General features: G+C 36.0%; 1 protein-coding gene across 6 annotated transcripts in view; it reads left to right on the top strand.

Annotated features, from left to right (window-relative positions):
* The window catches only part of SDCCAG8 (SHH signaling and ciliogenesis regulator SDCCAG8), a 109030-nt gene that overhangs the window by 61687 nt on the left and 22374 nt on the right, over positions 1-24969 (top strand). For 4 of the 6 annotated variants that reach the window (XM_032102662.1, XM_032102665.1, XM_032102664.1 and 1 more), the window contains exons 15-16: positions 658-766; positions 7594-7725. In XM_032102662.1, the coding sequence (XP_031958553.1) occupies positions 658-766; positions 7594-7725 (241 nt within the window). The remainder of the gene's footprint in view (positions 1-657; positions 767-7593; positions 7726-24969) is intronic. The other 2 variants (XR_004238881.1, XM_032102666.1) reach the window with 1 other exon arrangement.

Raw genomic sequence — 24969 nt, 5'->3', positions numbered from 1 at the left:
TGCTTTCACTGATTTTCAAAGCAGCAATCAAGAAACATAATTTTGCAGTATCTTCCTTTTTAAAGAATAAAGATACCTGGATTCTAGGTTGTGAGTTTAGGTGCAGCCCCAACTCATAGTAACTGAAAATTAATTTATAAAAGGGTTTCATTCCAACTGCAACTGGGCAGTAAGTCTAAATCCTGTTGTTTAAGAATGAAAAATTACATTATTCGTGGTAAGCTCAGGACACAGTAAATAAAAGAACTGCTTTTTTAAGGAGATACTGAAATGAGTCTAAAGTGTGAGCATTTGGGTTGCTGGTGTATCCTCTGCACCAGTTGAGCAAGCAAAAGTCTGCTAAAGCATGCCTTGCCAATTTTATTCCTCCTAGAAATGTCAATGAACTTTTAGCTAAAATGTGAGCCCACCAGATTAGATATCTAGTCTTCACAGTGATTCTTCTCTTACAAGACCAGATTCAGTGGCAACATTGCTTTAACACTTTAGCTAATTCTGACATAGAGCCTTAATTTGGTAAGTGATGATGTCCAAGTAGCTGAAGTTTAAAGAACATTTCAAAACTAGAAGAAATTCAGAATATGTAAAATTGATTCTCCCTTATCTACAAATTTATATAATTGTAGTCTTACAGTATCATAATTTTATGGTTTCTAGTAGAAGAACTGGATTCCTTGCTGACCTCCCAGAATACCTTCATAGCAAAATTAAAGGAGGAATGTTGTGTGTTGGCAAGGAAGTGGGAACAAATGTCAGAAAAATACAGGTTAGTATATTTTTCTTAACCTGTCCCTTTTATTACTAGGACATACTTCTTTATTTTTTTTATTTGTATTGTGATATTTATTATTATTTATCTTATCCTAGTTATTACATATCATATCAGTAATATATGCCCCTTAAGAATTCAGTATAATATATGCCCCTTAAGATTATGTCTCTGGCTATTAATTCAAATTTCTTGGACGATTGCGATGTAGAAATTGCATACTATTTTCTTCCTTGTGTGCATATTCTTAGTATGAAGAGTAGAAAATTGTTAAAAAAGATACAGTTCATCTGAAGTTATGTGAAAAATGCTAAAGATTTAGTGATGTCAAAACTGTTTTCATTTAAATTATTTACTTAAAATTCCTTTCACAGTACTACACTACACATTGACCGTTGTCTATGAAATAATTGTCATCAAAATTGCTTGCTGTTGACGCTCAGATTTTGCTGCTGCTTGGTTTCAATCAATAGTAGATTTAAGTTGAAAGCTATTAAAAATTGAGGAAGAAGCAAAACCTGGAAGTAATAATAATTTTAATTTAAAGAAATACAAAGCTATGGAAGTGTCTATTCAAAAGTTCTGTAGGACAGAAAGGAAAATGTGAATTTTGTACTTCTGTAGCAGCAAATAATTTGATTTTACGTTTTTAATTGTGAAAATAGTATCTTTTGAAATTTTCTTGGGGTTCATATTTAGAGTGGTAAACTGGACTTAACTGGAGAGTTGGCATTCTGTAGTTTCTGTAAATTACATGTGAAGTGAATTTGGTAATTAGGGCTAGGATTCATCTCATGGCTGGATGGGAAGTAAGCAAAACATTCAGCAAAGACAAAATTGGTTTTCAAGACAGGATTCTTCTTTTGCTGGGTGGATTTAATCATCTTCTTGAGGTAATGTAAGAGACAACACTTACTCAGGGAGAGAGCTTATTTACCCCAGTATCCTCTTCCTAGGAGTGGTCAAAGGGGAAAGATTTAAGTAGATGACAGACATTTCTTTCTTTCTATCTATCTGTCTATCTGTCTGTCTATAATAAATAAAATATATGATGCTTCCCACGGGTACTGCCTCCGTTGCCCATCCTACTTCCCACTGAATATAAAGTGTTGACTGGCTGTTAAGTGGCTGAAGTTGGGAGGTGAATCCCATCCAAAGTGTTTAGGGGGGAAATGAGAAACTTGAGGAACTGTAAGCAATCTTCACATGCAAATGTTGTGATGGGTACTTGAGAGAGAAGCAAACAGAATTTTTCTTCTGAAAAAGCAGTGCTCTTCTGCTAAAGTAATGCAAAATCTAAATAGATTCAAATCATATTATTATTCCAGCAATAAAAAAGCACACAGACTTTGTTGCTAGAGCTCACAGTCACAGACTAGTAACTGTAAAGGATGAAGGAAAGACAGAAAACATACTGTGAAAACACATTATTCTCTGAAAATAAATACTAGAGAGTGCCAAGTGTTTCTTCACCTAGCAGCATTAGCTGACTATGTCAAGGACCTGAAAATGGGAAAAGGAGCCCTCTTGCATCTCCAGGAAGTGGTATATTTTACACAAGAACCTGTAAGGAAGAATGCATGAAAGTTGTTCTGAGAAGTGGTCCTAAAATAGCTTGAGATTGCCTTCACTGGAGTGGGAGCTGCTGCAGTCAGTAACAAGGATAGAGAAATAGGTAGAGACAAAAAAAGAAGGTAAAAATGAGAACAGAAAGGTGGAACTGGAGATGGTGGAAAATGACAGACTAATATAGATGGCTTCAGAAAGTGATGTGATCAGGAGATCAGATGCAGAAAATTATTTTAGCCAGTTTCTAAATGCATGGTCAGCATGTGTCTCTCAGTAGCATCTCTCCGAAAGGCAATCTTCATGCTCATTGTCACTGAATGTAGTGTAAAACCACATTCTGCCACAGAATACTGTAGTTTTGTTTTCTGTAAAAGAGTAATAATTTGGGGAAGATTTTATACCATAGTTCTTATGTACATTGATAAAAGCAGATTGCAAAGCAGCAGTGTGCCCTACTTTCATGGAAAATTTTTTTTCTTTTTTTTTTTCCATGTTTTTGACCTTAACATAAACTGAATTTTGGACCTGGATGTGTATTTTCTTGCGAGAATCTTTGTGCCTTAGTTTCCCTAGGTTTAAGTAATGACTGTATGTCATTAATATAATATAATATATCATTAATATAAATAATACGATTATTTAATTGGTGCAAAACTCAAGCTCTTTTAATAACAGATGCAATAGTAAGTTTATTTAAATTTTCTTGGGTTTGATAGGAAGTACCCATTTGTAATAAGAGACATGTCAAATATATCTGTGATGACTACATGTTTGTCCAATTTCAGTGGAATGCATCCAAATGGCACATATATTTTTATATTTAGTGCAGGTTTTCTGAGAAATATAAACTGAAGTTTTTGTGTTTATATGTAAGCTGGAATCATTTTTTGAGCTAGTCCCTACACAGAAAGGCATCAGAAAGACAATGTCAGACGAATTATAAACCCCTCAAGCTGTGCAGAAAGAAGATAGTGTCTGTGAAGGTTTTTGTATGCATAGGCATGTTTAAAAATATAGTCCTTTGTTGATTTCTTCTCTGTTTCTCTCTTGTTTTGTTCTTTTTTTTCTCTGATTGTCACTGTCTGAGTTTCTAGGTTGTAGATTAATGCTTAACACTACCCACTGTGTATTTGTGATTTGCGTTTTGTAATTAAGGGGAACAATGGGAGTCCATTGGGTCTCATTATATATAATGGTTGGTTTAATTTGTTTCACTTCTATCTTGTTAATTGTAAATTGATCATTAAGATTTGAATTCTAATCTGTCACCAGGGTTGTGAGTATTGAAGCTAGAGCAATGATCCTGGTTTTAATCACTGATGATGAGAAACAAATTTTATAATTTTGGTACATATTGCAGTTCATATATTTTAACACTGTATTTTATGGTGTTATAAATATTGTTAAATGACTTTTAGTGTAGTTTTACTGTTTGGACTATAATGTATAAATTATATTACTGGTTTGGCAACAGTAGGCATCCAACTGTGTGAGTTTAATTGAAGTAAAGAACACATACCCGGCTGAACTATTTTTCTGCATGTTTGGTTGACTGCAGTCGTTGCACTCAATATCAGGAGTGAAATGTTTGTTGAAGGTAGCTGTATGAAGATGGGCAACAGTCTGTCTGAAGGGTCAGTCATTAAATTTATATGCAACAATACTGCATCAGCAGAAAATATTTTAGAGCGTGTATTTAATTTCTGTGTAAGTAAACAATTGGTTTTAAGAGCAGGAAAAGGCAGTGTTTAAAAAGCACTGAAATGCAGAAGCTAGTTCAGAGGAATAAAGGCAGCATTGCCACCTTAGTGTTCAAAAATCAGCTTATGCTAAGATTCACTTTGAATTGTGACTATTTAACATTTCATCATTTTCTTGCCTTTAGCATTTAAGTGTTTTGGACGCTAACCTGTTTGGGGTTTTTTCCAAGACTCTTCCAGCAAAGATGGTAGATAAAACCTCAAAGTGGTTTTTAAATAGAAGTTGAGGTAGTTAAAGGGATTCAGAAGTATAGAGGGGGTTTTTGTTGCTGTTGTTGCTCCTGCCCCATCAATTATTTTTGATGTAGTGACAAGTAAATGAGATTTGGCAAAATCTATTATGCATCCAGTTACAAGCATGCATTTTACATTTTCATGTGATGTTGTAGCTTTGCTCTGTGTAGTTTCAAAATAACAGTGATTTCGTAGAGGTCATTTGAGTGTATCAGATCTCAGAAGCACACACAGGTACGTGACTGCCTGACTTGTGGGGCCAGCCTGGGTCTGCAGAAGTGCACCTTCCTGCTGAGTTCAGCTCTGATGGCGGCACTCCAAATGCCTGCATGCTTCAGTTTCTACTGAGTCCACCGCTGCTTATCGCTCAGACTGTTGGACCCAGAGTAGCTCTGGTGGAGCAACATCAGCACATCCATGCTTTGTCCTCCAGTTGTGCAGGATCCATCAGACGTAGTGATTAGTGCATAGATTTTTCTGATTTGCCTCTTTCCCCTGTATTGTGAGTGAACTATCTTTGGAATTCAGCACTGTGTGCTTTGACACTTGCCCCCCTGTCTTTTCCTGCTGTGGTACTTCAGGAGCAGAGTCATTCAGAAGCATTTACACAGGACTGGTCCTGCCTCTGGCTGGGTAGAATTGCTACTCCTGTATAAGGTATATATATATAATATAGCATTCAGTACAGTTATCAGGCTTATTACAAATTGTGGTTGATTTGGGGTTTTTTTTTAACGCAACAATGTGTGAAGTTACTTAAATATCACGTAGAATTAGCTGTCTTATCCTAATCTTTGGAAACTGAGGTGAATGAAAGGGATGTTTAAAGATGCAGAGGGAATCGTTGACAAGTGATGATGGAAGACTCCTGATGTGTGATATTGTATTGGACTGGTGTTCTCTCTTTAATGCCAACACACACGAACCTTTTAACATGGACCTAAATACGCACTCTGTCCTTCATATGTGCTGTCCTTCAAAACTTCAGTGTCATTAAGTACTTGAGTCTTGGTGGTCAGACTCTTAGGTAGTTAGATGGAAAGGACATTGTGTAAATAATGTCGTAATTGGAATGAATTTTTTGGGTTTTTTCTGAGTTCTACTGTAATTACGAAAGATGTTTTAGGAGAAGACAACACTCATAACATGCTTCAAAGCATCAGGCATTTAGAGCTCTGTTTTAGAGATTGGAGATTATGCTACTCATGTTTTTAATTAATTAATTACTTACTTTTGTTTCATTAGTTGTAATTTTCAGTAGCATTTTGGTTTTGGTTGATTTGAATTACTTGATCTTTCCAGAAAGACTTTGGTCACCTTTAAATGTGATGGAGATGAATAAGTACTTGTAAAACTTTGAGGCTTTTATCACCTTGAAAGTTGCTTCTGCTGTTTCCATGAATGAGACAGTCACATATAAATACAGAAAAAGAAACAGGATCTCCCAGTTGGGAAACCCTACAAAAGTGATAATTTACACTATTCCTACATGGCAAATGCTGTTGCTGAATTTTGCTGGCAAAAAAAAGCAACGCAAGACTGAATTTAGTCCCTGTTATCACTTGGTTGGTTGGGCTTTGTTGCGTCAGGTCTCTTTGAGCTGCTCTGCAGTGAACCTTTGCTTTTATCCACTGGTTGTCTGTCTTACAGTATCAGTATCAAGTACAGACTGCATTCACATTGTGTGATAACAGTTGGTCCAGCTGGCAATGCTTTGTTAATGCTGACATTTAAGTTACTAGTGTTTCTGTAAAATGATCGCTGGAAAAATTCAGTTTCTGCTACCTTCCCATAACATCCTGCCCTCTATTACGTACCCATCCAGGAAACTTCTATGCACTGAAGCTTGATGTACAAATCTATCAGCACAATTCTGATGTCTTTGTCTGTGATCTTCCTTAATAGAGCTATAACTCTCAATCTAAATTCAATTACATACAGTCTTGGTCCAAAGTTTCCCTTGCTAAGTTCTTTTAGATTCACAGATGATACCATGCATTGTTCTCTATTTAAACATGAAAAGATCATGTTGTCATTTCTAGATTTGACTTGTCAATGTAACAACATGTTTTTGAAGTAGGAGTATTCCTTTCTCCCTGCGCTTTGTTGTATTTTTCAGAATGTCAGTTGTTGTTGCATTCTCTAACAGCCAGGAAGGTAAAGTATCTTTCTGCTGTAATTGCAGCATATTTAAGTTTATGATTTAAAGATATATCTGAAGCTTTTTAACCTTGAGATCTGGAGTGGCAGATGCCATAAATCAAATTTGCTTGCTTTTGATTCGTACTTTCTGATGGTATAGCAGATTCTGACATGTTCTCATTAACCTTTTCCAAAGAGTTAAAATTGTACAAGTGCATAATGTATATTTTATCACAATTTAATCTGAGGTCTTTTCCTCATATTAAGAAACAGCTCATGCCTGTTTCTCCATGGGCTGATGGTTAGAGATGTAGCAAGTAGCAGTCCCAGGTCATTCATGGATCTGGTGTCTCTGCTCACCCGTGAAGAATAAGAATTGCTTAGAAGTGACTAATATTCTTAAAGGCTGTGCTGAGTTTTATGTAGATTAGTGTGTGCCTGTATGATTTGTCCCTTGTTTCTTAAAGTTTCGTTAATTTTCCTCTTAATGAGGCTTTGGTTTTTTGGTTGGGTTTGGGTGATTTTTGTGGAGGAGGGGTTTATAGGGGTTTTGGTTTTGATTTTTTTTTTTTTTTAATCTGTGCAATGCTATTTTAGGCACAGAAGGTTAATAAAGTTTCTAAAACAGTACCACTGTTGAGAGTTCAACCTGTGAGCTGTTGAGAGCTCAACCTATAGAGTGGAGTAAAGGTTGAACAAGGTTTAGGAGCTGTTTTTTTAAACTAAATGTTAGCTTTTGCTAATAAAGAAGTTGAAATGTGTTTTCAAAATGTTAGCCAAATTCTTGCTTAACAAGTACGAATTTACATTTATTGATCTTATTTAACATCAACGCATAATGCCAAATGGCATGCCTGTTTAAATTAGGCTGAAATTAGCTTAGCCAGCCTATGACTGAGTGATTGCCAATGGCATATTTAGAAGATACCCACCAGTATCATGTTCTTTTGTCTTGAGATTATCTGAAACAGTGTTTTGTTTCTGTAAGTTCTAGTAATAGCTTGTTTATGCATTACATATAAATGTATGAAATTTTATAAATGCTGAAGCCACATATTGATGGCACACTGCAGGATGAAATCTGACAACATCCATCATCGCTTTGTTTTACTTCTGTAGATCTGAAGTCAACCAGCTTAGTCAGGAAAAAGAGTATCTTCATGGCAGATTGGAGAAGATGCAGAAACGGAATGATGAATTGGACCAACAGTGTATCCAGCATGGGAGAATGCATGAGAGAATGAAGTCAAGGTAGGAGGTCCTGTTAATCTGTCAGTGTGTGATATGCTCAACTGTAACAGTTGTGTTGTTAATAAACATAAAAATGACGCTAGGTTATGTGAAAGTAATATTCTTTCCTTATGAAATGACCACTCCTTCCCCCTCCCCAACCGTTCTGTCAAGTTGGGTTTTTTTTAACATCTTTTGCTTGTGCCATTTTGGATAAATAAAAGGAAAGCTTGAACAACACAGTCTTCCAAAGAATTTAAGGCTAGTACATATGTGTGTGGGCTGCTTCGGCTGTTCTCTGCTCTAACTTGTATGAATAGTCTTACCATATTAAAAAAAAAAAAGGGAGGGGGGAGCTAGGGAGGAAGTAGGGAGGAGGTTATTCGGTGATGTGAATGTAGAGTACAGATGTGGGTTCCATTATGCTATGGAATAGTTGTAATTTTTGGGGTTTACCGTCATTTAACCGGGATAAACAGACAAATCTTGTTGAAAATCATAGTAACCAGAGAAATACTGACAGTTTCCAGGCACCACTAGCCTTTCAGAGAAGCAGTGACTTCCTCAGGAGGAGCTGGGAGCAGCTGCAGCAAGCCTAATATGAAATATTTCCACCCGTATCAATTGACTGTTCTGGCCAGAGTATCCAGACTGATAATGGCTTGTGCTGTGATATGGATTAGACATCCTCAAAGATCACTGTGGAGTATTTTCCTTTTAGTTCCAGAAAGTTCGTCTATGCTCTCTTGTTCTGTTCTCCACTCCACACTAAGTGTAACAAGCACTGGAAGGAGCTTTAGTATGCTTGTGGAGGTAGAGGATGAAGGAAAGAGGAGGCTGAGAGGCAACTCTCCAAATCCAATCATCCAGGCGACCTCTTGTTGGTAGTCAAAGGCAAAATGCAAATTTAACTTTATTTGGACTAGACAGCCCTTACTGGGAAAAATTCTGTTTGCTTTTTTTGATCATTGACCACCTGAGAGGAACAGAGATTGCATGTATTAAAGCAGCCAGTCCTGTATGCTGATTTCTTTAAAGTTATTTACATTTTAGGGGATTTTTTTCGCTGCCATCTCTTTATTCTGTCTATATAAGCTTCTTTCTTGCAAGTACTTCATGTGTTCATTTCAGTCATCCAGAACCGTTGCTTTCCTCTTCCCTTTCAGATTTCTGTCTGTGCTTCATCCTGTTCTTCTGTAACCTTGGATTGTCATCATCATTTATAGCTCAGAGAACAAAGAAATTCAAAACACTGCAACTGCGTCCTGAATCTGTGTAACCACATAATCTTTCCATTTATCTCACCTCCCTTTTGATTCCTTTAGTTGTGGTAGATTCTTACCATATGTAGGACTGAGGATTCAAGGTTACTTTCACGTGAAAATTTTTTTCACCCTCTTTTTCCTCCAAGCTGCTCTTCTGTAGAATTATGAGTATATAGTAGAATTTAAGAGTCCTTTGTAAGTTTTTAGGATAACCTTTCCTCTATCAGAACCAAATAAAATAGATCTACTGGAAAATGTTGCTCATTCTTTGCTGCAGCAGCAATGATTATGCACTAGAAAAGACTGAAAGCATTAATCCAGAGCACAAAAGTGGTTTGAAAGCAGAGTGGTCATGCTGCAGGCAATGCCTTACCTTCTGCTGCTGTTTTGCAGACAACAGAGAGAGAAAACAGGGCAGTAATAGCATTTGTCTTTTTTAATATTTTAGAGTATGTAAATATGGCAGAGATAATCAGGTGTGTTTGAAACATGAACATTATACTTTCCCAGCATTTTAAGAGGTGGCTCTTTTAACATATTTTTAATTGTCATATTACACTCTATTAATTTAAAATCCAACTAATAAGTGACATGACTGATATTCTAAACGGCTTTTAAAAATCAGTGTAATCTAATTTTAATTTCCATGTGAACACTGTAGTAGATTTTGAGGATTAATTCCCAAATGCTGTAAATTGCTTATGAAGTTTACAAATCTAGGTGAAAAAAAAGCAAAACGAATAACTACCACAACAAATAAATCTCCCAGTTCCTTATATTTATGTTGAAAGATTTCCACTAAATAAAAATAGTAATTTTTCTCTTCTGATTTTAAAAATAGAGATCTGACTATGCTATTTAGTAAAAGCAGAACAACAAATAACAATAATGTATTTTGCGTCAGATTTCCATCCATCACTTAGATATTAATAAGCGCAGCAAAATACTGTTAACGATGGTTACTTCTTAACACGTTTGTTTCTCCTTTGTATGTAGCTACAAATAGCAGTGGTCTTGCTGCAACACAGTCCCACAAAGTGCATTCTGACCTAATTTTCTGGCTGCTGTTATTCTGGATCTTTAGAAAATTTCTTGTGTCAAAATGATTTTGGCTAAACTTGGGACCTAACATTTGCATTTGAGTAATGAGGTATTGTGATATTTGTTTGAGAAGAAATCTCCGTCAATATGTGTTTTCTCCAGGGACAGTACGACAGTCCCTGATACAACTGTTTTGTGGAAGAAGCAAGATCGAGTTGATCAGTCAGAATTTCTTTTGTAGCAAAAGTGTGTTGGCAATCATAATAGTCACACTCCTGAAAGTGAACAAGATAAGTCTTTTACTGCCATTCCTATCTCTGTATGAATACATGCTGCAAATAAATACAGTCCAAAATTAAATAAGCAAGTTTATAAAAAGAGATTACTTTAGTTGCCGTCATTAAACAGGATATAGAATCAGCCTTTTCAGTGTAATGGAAGTATCCAGCCCTTTCAGTGTGTTTTTACTCAGTGAAATATGGCATTAAAAGAAGTAGATGTCCGTCTTAAATGATGCAGTTGTCGCATGCTACTGAGGCAAACTTGAATCAAAAGATGTATAGTTTGCAGGAGTAAGGTGACACGTTAAGAGTCCAGTGGAGTTGGTCATTATGTGTGACTTCATGGATATGAATCTTGCAGAAATAAGTTCTTATCTGTTACGTAGCAGAGTCCATTTTTATAAATTTGCAACCTCAAAGCAAACTGTATAAATCTAAATTCTTCAGATTCCCATTATGTACATTTGTGTTCATAGTAGAAATTAGCAGATAGAAGAAAGTACAAAATTTCTTATAAGGCAGCTGTAAAGGTAGAAACTAGCCAAGAATAAAAAGAATATAAAGCAAAATTAAAGGTTTCTATCTTTTTGGGGTTTTTTCAGTGTTTCACTCTACATAATTTGAATAGATTCCAGATGAAGGAAAATTCAGAGCCAAATGAATTGGGTAACTGTATGCATAAAGTTGGTTCATTATTTCCTTAATATGTTTTCAAACTGAATTCCCAGGTATGCATTTTCATGTCTGTAGTTAGACCAGTTCTGTAAATGCAGATCCACTTTCTCACTAACTCTTTTCCAATTTGAAGAGTAAGAAGAAAAAGACAAGAACCTGCCTGGATCTATTAATGTTTGAATATACTTATGAATAAGCATTATTTGCCCAAGGTGCCATGGGTCAGGATTTCATCAAGCTATTTAAACTTTCGCTGAACTTAGTTAACAACTCTTGTAGTTACAAGGTTCAATTATGGCTTCACTTTTCTGCATCTGTTCTTCTTGTAAAACAAGCATTTGATTGTAAGTCAGCTGTTTAGAGGATTGCTTCTGTGGACAGACAGTGTCTAAAATGGGAAGCATTTAATTAAATATATCTTAGCTCTTTCCTGTGTACGTTTCCAGTTGAAGGCCCAGGTGATGTGTGGAAATACAGCAAACATGGAATAGTATCTTCAAGTGGGAGAAGAAAATCCTAGGCAATTTCTTTATTTTTTTGAAGATGAGCCAGACATGCCTTTACTTTTTATCAAGCAGTTAAAGAAAAAAAAGGCATTTGGCCAGTAGTTTGTATGAAATAGAAGACTCTTTTAAAATCTTCTTAATAAAATATAAATTTAGAAGCTTCTAATGAGTTTCTTTCCAAACATTTTTCCGAAGTTCAGCATATGGAATTTGGGGCTATGAATTTACGCTCAGGTTTTATGGTTACAGTTAATATTACTGTAATTTTTGCTGTAATGCATGTGATCACTGTCCAATCTGTATAACATTAACAATAATAATACATTTTATGCAAATTTGTATGGGGCTTTATGTTGTGGTAGCTTTTTGGAGGTGACACTGTTAGACGTATTTCAACTGCATTTTTGCTAGCTAAAGTTAAAAAGAAGAGCCTACAGGACTGGCAGTTTGGGGCAGATGTGTGTCTATTCCTTAGGCATCAGTGGTTGTAAGTTAACTATAAAAATGTTACAACCATCTGTGTAACAAGACGGCAGAGATCTGCTCTCGCCTGTTACTATAAATAAGAAGGAGATTTGTTTGACTTCATAGACATTGGATTTATAAAGACTCTATGTGTCAAATTGTAACTACGTGCCATGTTGCTGAGATATGTCTGCAGCCAACTACCTGGGGTGTCTTCCCCTTCAGACATTCTAGTGTAGTGCAGCAACTGTGCAGAAATGTCTGTATAGCACAACATGTGACAAATTATATTTGTTTTCTACCTATGGCAAAATGTATGGTTCTTATGGATAAGCTAATCTGGAAGAGTAGCTATAATGAATCTTTAAATGGACCACTCAAAGAGTGAAAATGTGATACTCAGTTTGACAGGGATTTTAAAGGCTTTTTTCCACCATTAAATTCTTTTTTTGTTGTTGTTACTAAGTGATAGTGTATGCAAGATCATGTGTGCATGAGAGAACACATATCTACAAGAATTTAGACATATAGAGAGAAAACACCAGCATTTTCAAATAACTGAAATGTAAAATCACAATAGCTGGTTTGCTGTCACTATTACACTTCTGAATAGAGATTTTGGATTTCTTGGAAAATCTTCAGTAGAACAACTAATTAAAATTATTTCTTGATCACTGGAGCAATCAGGATGCATTTGAAATTTCACATTTTCTGCCCAAAGCTCTAGGGGTTTTTTGTGTGTATGTGTGTTTGCAAGAAGTAATGATGGATGGAAGAACTTAGGTTATGTCACTACCTAAAAGACCTTTGTTTTTTTCCAGTCCAGTTCATTCTCAGTTGAATACTTTATCTTCCTTATTCTATTGATAGATTAGTGTATTTTTTTAAGTGACGGTGAGGCAATTGTTCCTATATTTTTATTAGACTAATCATCTGTTTTGCAATGCAATTATGGAATAAAAATGCACTGTATTGTGGCTTTTTAGTTTAAAATACATCCATTCTTAAATTGAAAAGAGAGATTAACATACGTAGTGTCCATAGAACCCTTGATACTAAAGATACAAAGATATTCACATTGTCTCAATGTGTAAAGAGCAGTCTGCTGCACTTTTTCCTGAGCATCATTACTCATGCCCACATAATCTTTGGCATGGTTTTGCTGTAACAGGATGGCTGTAGCAATTGGAGATACATAATTGTTTGTGCAGCCCTTCATACAAGGAGTTTGTAAAAAGCTTTGTGGTCACTGTGTGTCAGCACTGCAGTTCAGAGAGATAAGGCTCTCAGCTCTGTCCAGTACTTGGGGTTATCACTATTACTTAATATTTTTATTACTATTTAATAGACTCATATTTTAGATTGAGAAATGCATACTCCAGAGAACTACTATTAGGAAATACTGAATAGAGAATGTGTCTACACATACACACAAATATATGCTGCAAATCCTGTTGGGGTCTGAAAGTGTTATTTGGCTTTTGTTTAATGTTGGGGTATTTCCACACAGTTCGAATTCTCTGGAATAGAAATTGGATGTCCAGAATCTCTCCCTCCCTCTTCTTCTGCAGTTCATCATTTGTCTATTTATTACGTATCTTTTAAACTAATTTTTCCCTTTCTCAGTTTAAATAGATATCTATATATAGTGTGGTATAAATACATCTATTATTCATGCTTTTGTATGTATAATATTGCCATTCAAAATGGTTCATAAATTATATGTTTATAAGACCCCAAACACTGTTTTAAAAGATTTATTCCCGAATTACCTAAACAGTAAACATACAAAGCAAAAATTTTCTTAGTTGTTAGAAAAATTGAAAAAGTATACAAAGAGTGAAATACAAGATTTTCATAAAATGCTGCAAAATAGTGTGCAAATAAGTTCTCAGGCTTAAGAAGCAAATAAGAAGCAGAGGGAAATATCCTACCCAGTTTCCGGAGAGATATTTAGGGAAATTAATAATGTTCTTTAAGATGTATTCTAGGTCACGGAGTACTGTGTTCGTCTGTTTCCAAGTGTGTGTATCTAAAATATATTTACCTCTATATATAGTTTATATACATATATATTTCTTGGAGAATGTATTGAGATCCTCTGTATAAAACATTAGGCTTCACCGTTCCAATTTTGGCAACTGTTTCCACTGATCTTCTCATTGGGATCCTTCTTATTTTTGGTCTGAATTAATTTCTGTTTGGTTTGTACCTACTTGTCTTTGAGCCAAAACTGGGACACGTAGTTCTTCAAAAGAATCTGCACTGGTAATGCAAATAATTGTAGACAATGAATGTATCTATTCAGTCCTACTTCTGATTGGAAGTAAAGCCTTCCTCCTTTGTTCATCTTTTTGCAGTAAGCTCTTCATCACCTTGGTGTTCCGATTGTTGATTTTTTTTGGATGTGGGCAAGCAAGACTGTCTTGGGTCTTGGATGGGGACATTTGAATGTATTTGTATATATGGAATTGATATATTTACTAGAAATTCATTGACCGATGGATCCTAGAGTCATATTTGTCTTTTTGACAACTGCACTAAGAAGTGCATCCGGGACCTTTTTCTCCCAAGTAAATTCAAGTTTTCTGCAGAGACTTTTGCTATGAACTGAGAATGCATTGAGTATATAGTGTAAGACTTCCATCCCGTGTCTGCTGTTTCAATCTTCTGAGTCATCTATTTCTTTCTGTGCAGTATCCCAGATTTTCTCAAAGCTGATAACATCTCTTAAATTTATCAGCCCACTCCTCCTTTTTTGTGCTGAGTCATAATTCAAAATATTCAAAAAATCTGTTTAAATGTGAAGAAATTCTCTTAGAATTCTTCTTCCCTGTCAATTGTTCCTGTTGGCTGTGCTCTTTGTTTTAGTCAGTCACTTGTCTACAACTTAGTTAACAATTGCTGATGGGCATGATATTTAATGTTTTGTTGAAGTTAATGCCAGTAAGATTTATTGCATTTCCTTTACCAAAAAATGAGCTGTCAAAGAGTTTAGGGTTCATGTGACCAAATCTTCTTGATCTAGCTTATGTTTCAGTTTCTCATGTTCCATTTACCTCTTTACACCCTTATATATTCCTTTCATTTCTGAATTAGTTGCAGCCTTTTTTTGCATTTGAGGTCATGTTAATGGGCTGATAATTATCTGAATTACCTTCTTTGAGGGTTAGTTAATGCTGCACTTGATTTAATTGCATAACAATACAGTCAGTATGAAGAAGAAGGTGTAGAGGGGAAGTCAGTGTCTGTGTTCACTTTGCACATCAAGTCTGCTGGCCACGGCAATTTCATTGTTTTAGAAACTGGAAGATAATACCTGGGAGAGTCATATTGGTCCATGTCTCAAAGAAAAGCTAGGTGGGAAAACAGGTTTGCTTGTTCCTGTGTTCAACAGCTACCAACTCTCTGACTAACACCCCCTCTGCTAAGAGTCTGGTAATTGTCCACTTCTGAGAATATCTTCTACTCTACTGCTTTAATGTATTCTGCCTTCTCCAAAACAGAAAGGGGGATAGTTCATATTCATGCCATCATGAACTGAGTCAAAGCCTACAGCTCACTAATAGTAAGCTTGTGTTCTTGTCTACCAGGAATGTAAAAAGCCCTGAAATATGTGTGATATAAAACAGCACAACATAAGGTTCCAGGCTGTTCTTGTTACTTTCTGTTGTCAGCACAGTTGCTGGTTTTCAAATTTAAATGTTAATTTAGCATTAACGAAGCATTCTTGATTCCTCTAAAATGGAGGTGGATAAAGGTGATGTCTTTGACAGCTCAGCCCAGACTCTCCTTGATTCGGCAAGATCTAGAAACTCTTGTCGCTATGCAGATCATAACTGACACTGAAAAAGATGTGCATAATTGGACAGAAGTGCACCCGTTGTTTTCCAGGGAAACCCCATTTTATTCTCCTACATTTGCTACACACCTGCAAGAGTTTTAATTTTGGATAGGGGTTGCTTCTGGTGGTGATACATGATTGTTTTAATCCACCAATTTATCCCTTCATGACCACCTTATCTTCTTTGAAACACTTTGCCTTCAGTGCATGGTAGAAGCAGCTCTGGTCCAAGGTAGTAGTTACGGACCAGTCTTCCTCAGCGTTTCCCCCAGAGATATGAAATACAAAGTGAACAAGCTGGGTCAACATACTCCTTTGCTTCCTTGTGCATAAAAACATAGTTGTTTAATGGCAAGAGAGAGCACCAAAAAGCATGTTGGTCTTGTTCATTCAAGTTACCTAGAGTTTCTTTAAGTTACCTGCTCAAATGTACCCAGCACTAAAGAATAAAGGTTTACCTTTCTGAAAGGGTAATAGCCTTTCCAATGTAGTATAAACTCTGGAGGACAGCCCTAGCTGTTCATGTTCCTCCCAAAACATTTAACAATCTTGTTGAACAAAATTGTTGAAGTCCCTGACTGTTACACTCACCTTCTTTTCTTTCTTCTGTATCATTTTCCATCTGCATTTTCAAAGTTCATTTTCCTGTACTGTATTTCTGTGATATCCTTGTGATGTGTCAGAAAAATTATAAAAACACAAGTGAAGAAACCCACCCAAGTCCTTTTCAAATAGCCCATGTGAGACTACCACTATGTAGTAGTTTAGCAGCAAATACCTAATTGGGATATTCGACAGTAATTGGGATCTTGCTATTAAGCTTTCAATGAACTCACAATTATAGTAAAATCTAACTATTAACCCATTTGGCAAAATGCTTTAAGCAGTAGCAAATTTCCGTCCAGTTTTGATCTCTGTGTATGATTCTGAGATTTTCAGACAAAGGCTATTTAAAACCCTCCATTCCCATAGAGTTCAGAACTGAAAATGAAGACAGATGAGTAACATTTAAAGAGCTTTGCAAGTGTGTCATGAAAATTTACCAGCTCTGTAACAAAATCTATGCACCTGCCTACTTTCAAGGTTATTGTAAGAGAAGGAGACACAAACTAATGATAATTTATGTTTTAATATAGTAAGTGATGGAGTTTTGCAAGGTTATTGGAAGACTGCTTTTTCCCAGTAACTTCAGTGTTTTGATTGCTTCTGCAGGATCCAATACTGTTCCTGTGGAAGTTGATCTAACTGTGGATGCTCTTTATTTTCCATACATAGATCTAACCTGTTCTTAAATCTCTTTAGCCTTTGTTTCTTAAATCTGTTTAGCCTTGATGTGTCTTGTGCCACTAGTTCCATGCCAGTGTTGCTCTTGAAGGTGGGGTATTTTCTCATCATGCTCTTTGTTTTCCATCTTTCAAACCAGTAAGTGTTTAGTTTATGCGTTACGAGACCAGTGTTTTTGTCAGCTGAAACACAGATAGAACTTTATTTTGCCTATTCCTTGTCTAACTTAAACTTCCAGAACTCCAGTCATATTCTTTATCAGTTTCTGAGTGCGCTCTAAAAAAATTGCCATCCTGAAAAAATGAAATGCTAAAAAATAACTGTTTATTAAGCCTTGTGATGGTGCTAATTGGTAGTAGTCAAATAGTAAAAGGCATTGGGCTAGTTTCTAGAAATGTGGTCTTAAATGTGAAATCCTTCAACTGCTAATGGCAAAAGTTTTAGTGAAATAGAGATTATGGAAGTGTCTATAAGGAAGGATAGTGTGATAAGACCTACTTAGCATCTGTATTTCTAGGGTACTCAAGACAGTGTTGTGTGTGCTTCTCAGCAGGGCTTCTCAGTTTGGTTCTGGAATAAAGTAGTGATGATGGAAAATATGAAAGAAATGGAAAAAGATAATAAGATTATTCTGTGTTCAAGTTGTTCTTTGTGAACTGTAAAGTCAAGTATGGCGAGGAAGAAAAGGGAAAGTAGTTTTAAAATTGTTTTAAAGTTCTTTTTAACCTCAGAGAGCCAGATGCCACCTTTAATTATACATATGGAAAGATATCCTTGTCCCAAATATATCTCATTACTTGGGGCCTGATCCTGAATGGTCTTTAGAATTCTGATTTGATTCAATTCAAGGTTGCTAAATAGTTTCAGGTCTCCACTTTCAGAATGTTGTCTCAGTGGCACGGCTGAAATGACAGTAAATTTTTCTCAGCTTATTTAAAGCGATGTAATTTTTTTGAGTGCTGCACTAGCACTTCCCACACTGCCAGGGATATAGCCTTAGTTTTAGCTATGTGACTTGCATGTAGTCAAAAAAGTTTTTGGGGGTTTTCGGGTTGTTTTGTTTGGCTTTTTTCCCTATTGCTTGGATCATTTGAGTGCCTGACCTTTTATATTCATATTAAAAATATATATATGTATATATATATATATATACAATTTCAGAACTAAAAAAGCTCATCTGTAAATTGATACCAAACATAGACAATTGCACAGAATAAATGTTTGGGAGCATGTGACTTAAAAGCACTTTAACTTTTACCATTGTGAAGGCTGCTACAATCTTCTGTGCCTTGCTACGCATGTGTTAGATGATACAAATACTTGTGCTTCTCAAATAAGTTTTATGAATAAAATGCTCAGACAAGCTGAGTAGAGGCATATGTGTCTTTGGGAAAGGATTTTCATAGGCTGGGCAGAAATGGAGTTTCTTCATCGACTTTCTGTAATGTTAACCCATGTTAATAAAATCCACAGGAAATGTGTCTAGCATTTTGTCCTTTTAAAATTTCCATTTTTGATAGCAAGAAGACACTCCAGGCAGTGCATTTCTGAGGGATTATTACATTTCTCGGGTGGCTGAAGTCACTCACCCTTCAGCCTTGTGCCTCGCAACACACCCGAGGCAAGCAATAATCCCCAGCAAGGCACTGCCTGTCTTATCTTATTGCTTAATTATTATACCTATTTAATGGTGCTTAGAACATTGTCAGCTGTTGAGAAAAGGTAATTATCACTAGTCAAATGAAAAACACTTTTTTGGCTGCCTTACGGATACACATTTTACTGGTACCTTGATACATAATGAAGCCTGATAGCAAAACTTTTGCTTGTCTCTTCTTCAAGCCACAGCTGTTTCCCTGCTAAATTCATCCCATCTGTCTCCCCTTCCGTAAGGCTGTAGGCAGTATAGCATAAGTACAGAAGCAGTTCAGTGCTATTTTGGATAAACATAGCTGAAATTTGAATCTTTGCCATTTGCAATGCACACATTTTGTTTTACTGCTGTAAAGAGAGCTGTCAAAATAAAAACTACATGGATAATTTACTGAAATGCAGTCAAATAAAGGGATGATCAAAGGGAAAAAATGAAGATATAATATAGGGTCACTCTTACGATCATGTGTATTCCAAACAATTTAATTGTTGACCTCTTGACATTGCTGGGTGCAGAGGAATTGGTAGTGAATAACAAAAGTAGAAGCCACTGAATTAGAATAGGACTTGAAGTCCAAACTTCATGTCAGAAAGGGTAATCGTAGCAGGCAATTATTTGTGATACTGCCCTGTTGAACTCTCTGACCAAGGTAGAGTTTTTTGCTCATTTTGTAAGGAATTGGTAATTATGTGAGATAATACAGCTTGGAAATCAAATCCATCATTTCTATATGTGACGCTGTCTCTGAAAATAAAAGGACACCATAACGATCACAATGAGGCAACAGTCATTACACCTCTTACTCTTTGCAGTTGTGATTGACATGGAAAAATATATATTAAAGCTGAGTGCAGTCATCTTCATTGAGTTTATTGTTCTAAAATGGACTGATGGTCAGTTATCCAAGGATCGTGTTTGAAATTCCAGGTTTCCTGGAAGAGAAGATCCAAGTGACAGTGAGATCTGCGTGACTCAGATAAAATGAGTACAGTGCAATCTACAATATTTAAGAGTCTTTCAGCCAAAACCCTTTTGAAAAAATCCTGTATTCTACTGAAGTGTTAGAAGTCCTATGGCACCTGTAGTAGGAGAAGGGCTTTGACCACTACTTCTTGGACATATTTTCCTTTCACTGTGTTACTGTGTTCTGTGTGGTCTAATTCAGAGAAAGATTATGAGTGGTAAATGCTCATAAGTCTGTTGTAGGAGAACCTTGGAAGCACTTTCTAGGTTAGCCCTGATATGTATTTGGGATCGTTACATGTTCTGTGGAAGTTAGGTCTTGAAGGCTTGTGCTTCCAAATCTGTATTGCCTTAGGCAAAGGTGAGCAATGCCATGTTTGTCCTGACCTAGAAGATGCTCTTGTTGACAAAGAAAGAAGCAGATGATGAACTTAATGGTAGTGGACAATGAAATTATCTCAATATAAAATTGACCTAAATGTTATGAGCATAAAGTTCCTTTGGGGAAAAGCACTTTGTGGAATTCACTACTGAAATACTGATTTCAGTGTTTTGTGTTGAGATAGAGAAAGGGGGAAAAAAGGATGTTAAGTCACTAGCTTCTGTATTTACAGAACAGTTTTTAAGCTGTATCAAAAGAAACAAAGTCTTTTGTGTTGTTACTAAGAAAGGTACTGCTACATGAAAAGCTCACACAGTGGCTTTCATGTAAATATATGTAAAATCAATAGTCTGTGGCGAGAATCAAGACAGCATTACTCCTCCATATTAACAGGAAGAATTTCTCTATCTTTATAGATGCTAAATTGAAATGTTCAAAGACTTCAAAATAATATTTTTAGTTTTGTTCCATAATATGAACATAAATAATGCTGTTATATCTGTGAGACTGAATGTTGGTAGTGCATCCTCCTGTAACTAATCCAGGAGCTGGTAACACACCTACTGCACCAGAACTAGTGCCCTGATGTATCAGTTTAAATGAAGAAGGGCTCCATTATTTTTTAATGGAAGCCCAGTTCTTCAAGGACTCCATCAAATCTAAGGGCCCCTCACCCTCTGACTGAAATATTAGTTGTACTGACTTCTCTGAGGTCACCAAAGTATTGCAGTAAATATCCAGCTACTAGGTCTTAGAACAACTGCTTTTATGGTAAATACATTGTGATAATTCTTTTAAGTCCTATTAATGTCTGAGCTGGTATTTTGAAAATAATGCCTATGGCTTGGTCATCCAGTTTTTATAACACACATTTGATGGAACATGTGCTTTTACCAACATAGTGTTTCAAGAAACTTCAGCTATTTTTTTCTTGCTCTCCAAGAAGAGCGCTTTACTTTTGTGCTTACATGTTGGAAATGGTCAGTTCCTCTTAGAATCATTTAGGTAGCTGCTGTAAGTTGAAGTGGGAGGCCTGTACCCTTGTGCATAACAATTTTGACAGATTCACTGCATTTTTTCCAAACATGATTTCAAAACTGCAAGTAGATGAAAAAATGTAGGTAGTTACAAAGAGTTTTACCCTCTTAGAGGGTTGCACAGTTGAGATTTGGGGATGGAGAAGTGAACATCAAGAGCAAAACAAGTTATAGCAACTGTCTTTGCAATGTGCAAAGTATTAAGAAAGTTGTCAATATTATGCTTTTCTCATATTTAATAAATTAAATTTTTGCATTCCAGAGTACCTTGCCATAAGGATGTGCATTTGTTAAAGATGTGATCAAAATCTCAAGATTAATGTGAATTCCTGTTGATCCTTCATCTAAAGTGTTGAGTGTTCCCCCACTGTTGGGACTGTTTATGGTGATCTGGATCTAATAAGGGGACATTTTTCAAACCTAGAACTTAAATACTTACTTGGTTTTTCTCTGCCCATCATCTTTTTACTTACATCCAGGATTTTTTTTCTGCCTGTGAGTTTTTAGATGAGACAGAAGGCCTTATATTTCCACTCATTCCTTCTGCAGGTTAGTGAAAGGACAAAAGGAAAATAAAGAATGGGTTAGAGGGCTCACATACTACAAGACAAAAAAAAAATCAAGGAAAATGGAAAAAAGATAAAAACTTCAAAGAAAAAATATGAAAAATATTCTTACAGTGGTGTTTTATATTCTTTTCCCTTTACCTTTCTATGTTTTTCTTGTGTTTAAGGTAATTTTAGGTATTCCATCAGTACATGTGGAGGGAACATTTTCTGGAAAAAATGTTCTGAAGATTTCTGGATCTTCTGAAAAAAAATTTTTTTGGATGCACACAGTGAACAAAAACCTCTGCTTGTTCAAAATTTTTCATGCAATCTACTTGTTTGCTGAGTTGTCTTGTGAGTTATATGTTCAGAACTGAAAGCCAGTACAATCTTTACAGAATATTATTACTTTCTCTCTGTCTTCCTGTCTGCTTCCACTTTCAACTGCCCCTATTTTGGCAAACTTTAGACTAAGTTGTTGTTATTATTAATGTTGATATTATGATTAGATACAATCTGCAAGCTCAACAATTTGAAAGTAATTTTTTTAATAGCATCATGGCATAAACTGACCAGTACATTCCATATAGATGGAACGTAGATGTTTTTCTTGTTTTAACCTAGATTCTCTCAAGACAAATCATAGCATCTTTTAGAAATGCTTGCGGGTCATCTATACAAAACTAAAATCCTTTTCATACAGAAATAGTCAGCTCTGGTTTTTTGGGTAGGGTGTTTTGGTTATGGGGTTTTTTCTTCTATTAACAGTGCATGGGAAAAGCTTACCTTATACAAATGCTTCCCTCTGAACTGTTCTTCACTGAATTGTCTCTGGACCCAGTATACCCTGTTCCATTTGAGCCCCTACCAATGTACAGAAGCAGCCCCAAACAAAGTTTTAAACAACAGAGACTATTTATGCAAAAACAGAGGTTAAATTAATTTTGGTAAGAACCAGAACTGATTAGCATCCTGATAGTTAAATTCATTAGCAGAGTCCCCCAGTTGCACTTTGGTTAAAGCAGTGTTGCAAGATAAATGAGTGAGCCTTCCCATGCTACTTTCTTTCCTTTTAATAATCAGTGGAACTTTGGTTGCTGGAAACATCTGGATTCATTTGGTCCCATAAACACAACAGATAACTGTAGAACAGAATTAAAAATTAGAATTACTTGAGATGTTAGTGTTGTTTGTGTGAAAATATCATCCTAAAATTTCTGTTCCACTAAAATTTATTCTGTTCTATTTAGCTAATTTCTATTCATATTTTCAAATAGCACAGTTGGGGATTTTTTCCTTTGTATACGTTTTGGGAAGAAATTTTTTTCTAATACTTCAGTGACTTTCTGCATCAGATTGCAGGATAATGTTACAGTCAGTAATGTTTACATCAACAAATGTAAATTCAAATTAAATCTATTATTTAAATAGCATAATGGAAACACATGGTGCTTTGTAGTCATGTAATTAAAGAAGATCTGTGCCTCCAGGAGTTTATGATCTGAAGATCAAAAACATTTCCACATGCAACAGACCTCTTCTAAATTATCGGTCTACAATTTGGGGATTTTGTCTTGCATCTACTTTAGCATAAATTTTACTCCTGAGCAGGGATTTCAACCAGACCAGTGCAGAACTGTCTGAGATGCAATGCCTAGGTTTTGTACTTGACACTTAGTGTAGGAGCAATTTCCTAGCTAGCACAGAAGAGCTCGGTGTTTTGATGTCAAGATATATACCTCCCTTATTTAACAGCAACACCATGAACTAAACTTTGTGAATTGTACTAGTTTAGTTAGGGGGGAAAAACCCAATTTCTTATGTTTATCAAGGAGTCTGACTAGCCATAGGGGTTTTTTTGTCTTTTTTTTTTTCCAGTTGTGAAAGTAATTTTGTGCAAAATTGCCTTTGAGTTAAATTATTCACTCATCCTGGGGCAATAGCCTGTATTCACTTTCCAGCTGAGCCAACTAAAAATATGGGAAACAGACCAGCCTAGTATTCCATTGTTACCTTATGTAATATGGTGTTTTGGAAATGATGATGAAGGCAACCTGGATATTTCATGGATGAATTAGTAGATTCATAAACTGAAAGCTTTGCTTGCTATTTGTAATGGTGTTTTCTCCCTTCCTTTCAAAACTGTGCTCACAAATCGGAGATGTTGCTTTTATTTAAAAAGAAAAGAGGAGGACAAAGAAAAAGGGGGAAAACAATCAAGCTTCTTTCTTCCTTTGAATAAATCTTTGCCTGAATTACTGGCTGAGTTCCCTCAAAAGGCCTGGACTCCTTCAAAAGTTGGAACCAAGTTCAGACCCCAGCTAGGTGAGGCAGAGTACTTTGTTCAGTTTACTTAGTTTTCTCCCCACAGTATGCTACAAAAGAGTCTGGGTGTAAACACATTGTTCAAGTGTGATGGTTTGGGATTTCTTCCAACTATCATCCTAATTAGGACCCTGAATGAAAAAGAATTTTTCATTTCTTTTGGGCATGGAGAACTAAATGAAGACTGGTCTGTGAACCCTGTGACTCATAGGTACCTGCAAACCTTCAAGCCCCTCTGTTGCTTGTAATAACTTAACTGCAAAATAATTTCACAGCCTTAAGTGGCAACTTTTGCCTTTACCGTCCTTGTCTGAGGACTTTGCCTAAACTGAGGTAAGCTTGGACAGTGCCTCGCACATTCATATGTTTTGTTTTGTGTTCCAGTGCTTTTTTTTCTCAAAGCTGTTGCTTGGGATTGCACAGCTTGGAGGTGCTGCTGTGTTTGGTTTTACTCAGTTATTTAAATCCATTAGACATGAGTTCTGGTCATTTCCCAGTCCTGTGAATCCATTGAGGTCTGGCAGCTGACAGAGACTTCTCAGCACTTTGTTGGGAACTATAGCCATTTTTCTCCAAGCGTTGTGTTTCACTTTTACCCCTGCTGTGCTACAGATCCTGACATTGCTGGATTCAGGGCATCTTTGTGCTGTGTGGATTTAATATTGTACTGATCTTTTCTAACATCTTTTAAGATAAAGCTGTGAAATGATTGCATGTTATGAGTTGTAGGCATTAATGAGTATTGGCGTTTTTCTTCCAAACCTGTTTGAGCAAAGTTTTGTACCTCAGGTACAGCTTTATGTTGATCAGAGTAAAGTAAAAGATTTCCCCACAATGAGTGGTGGTCCACATCCTACCTTCTGCATATTTGCAACCGGATTTCCTTTGTACTGTACTTTTTTTTTAACCTAGCTGTAGCTTTCTGAGCCTTTGGGTCATATGGTGTGTGGCTTCACACAAACGTTTACTACATGACAGGCTGACTTAGCAACCAA

The sequence above is a fragment of the Corvus moneduloides genome, chromosome 3 (genome assembly GCF_009650955.1).
Source record: "Corvus moneduloides isolate bCorMon1 chromosome 3, bCorMon1.pri, whole genome shotgun sequence".
In the NCBI taxonomy this organism is placed as follows: domain Eukaryota; kingdom Metazoa; phylum Chordata; class Aves; order Passeriformes; family Corvidae; genus Corvus; species Corvus moneduloides.
The sequence above is the reverse complement of the archived record's forward strand: the minus strand, read 5'-3'. Positions and strand labels throughout refer to the sequence as shown.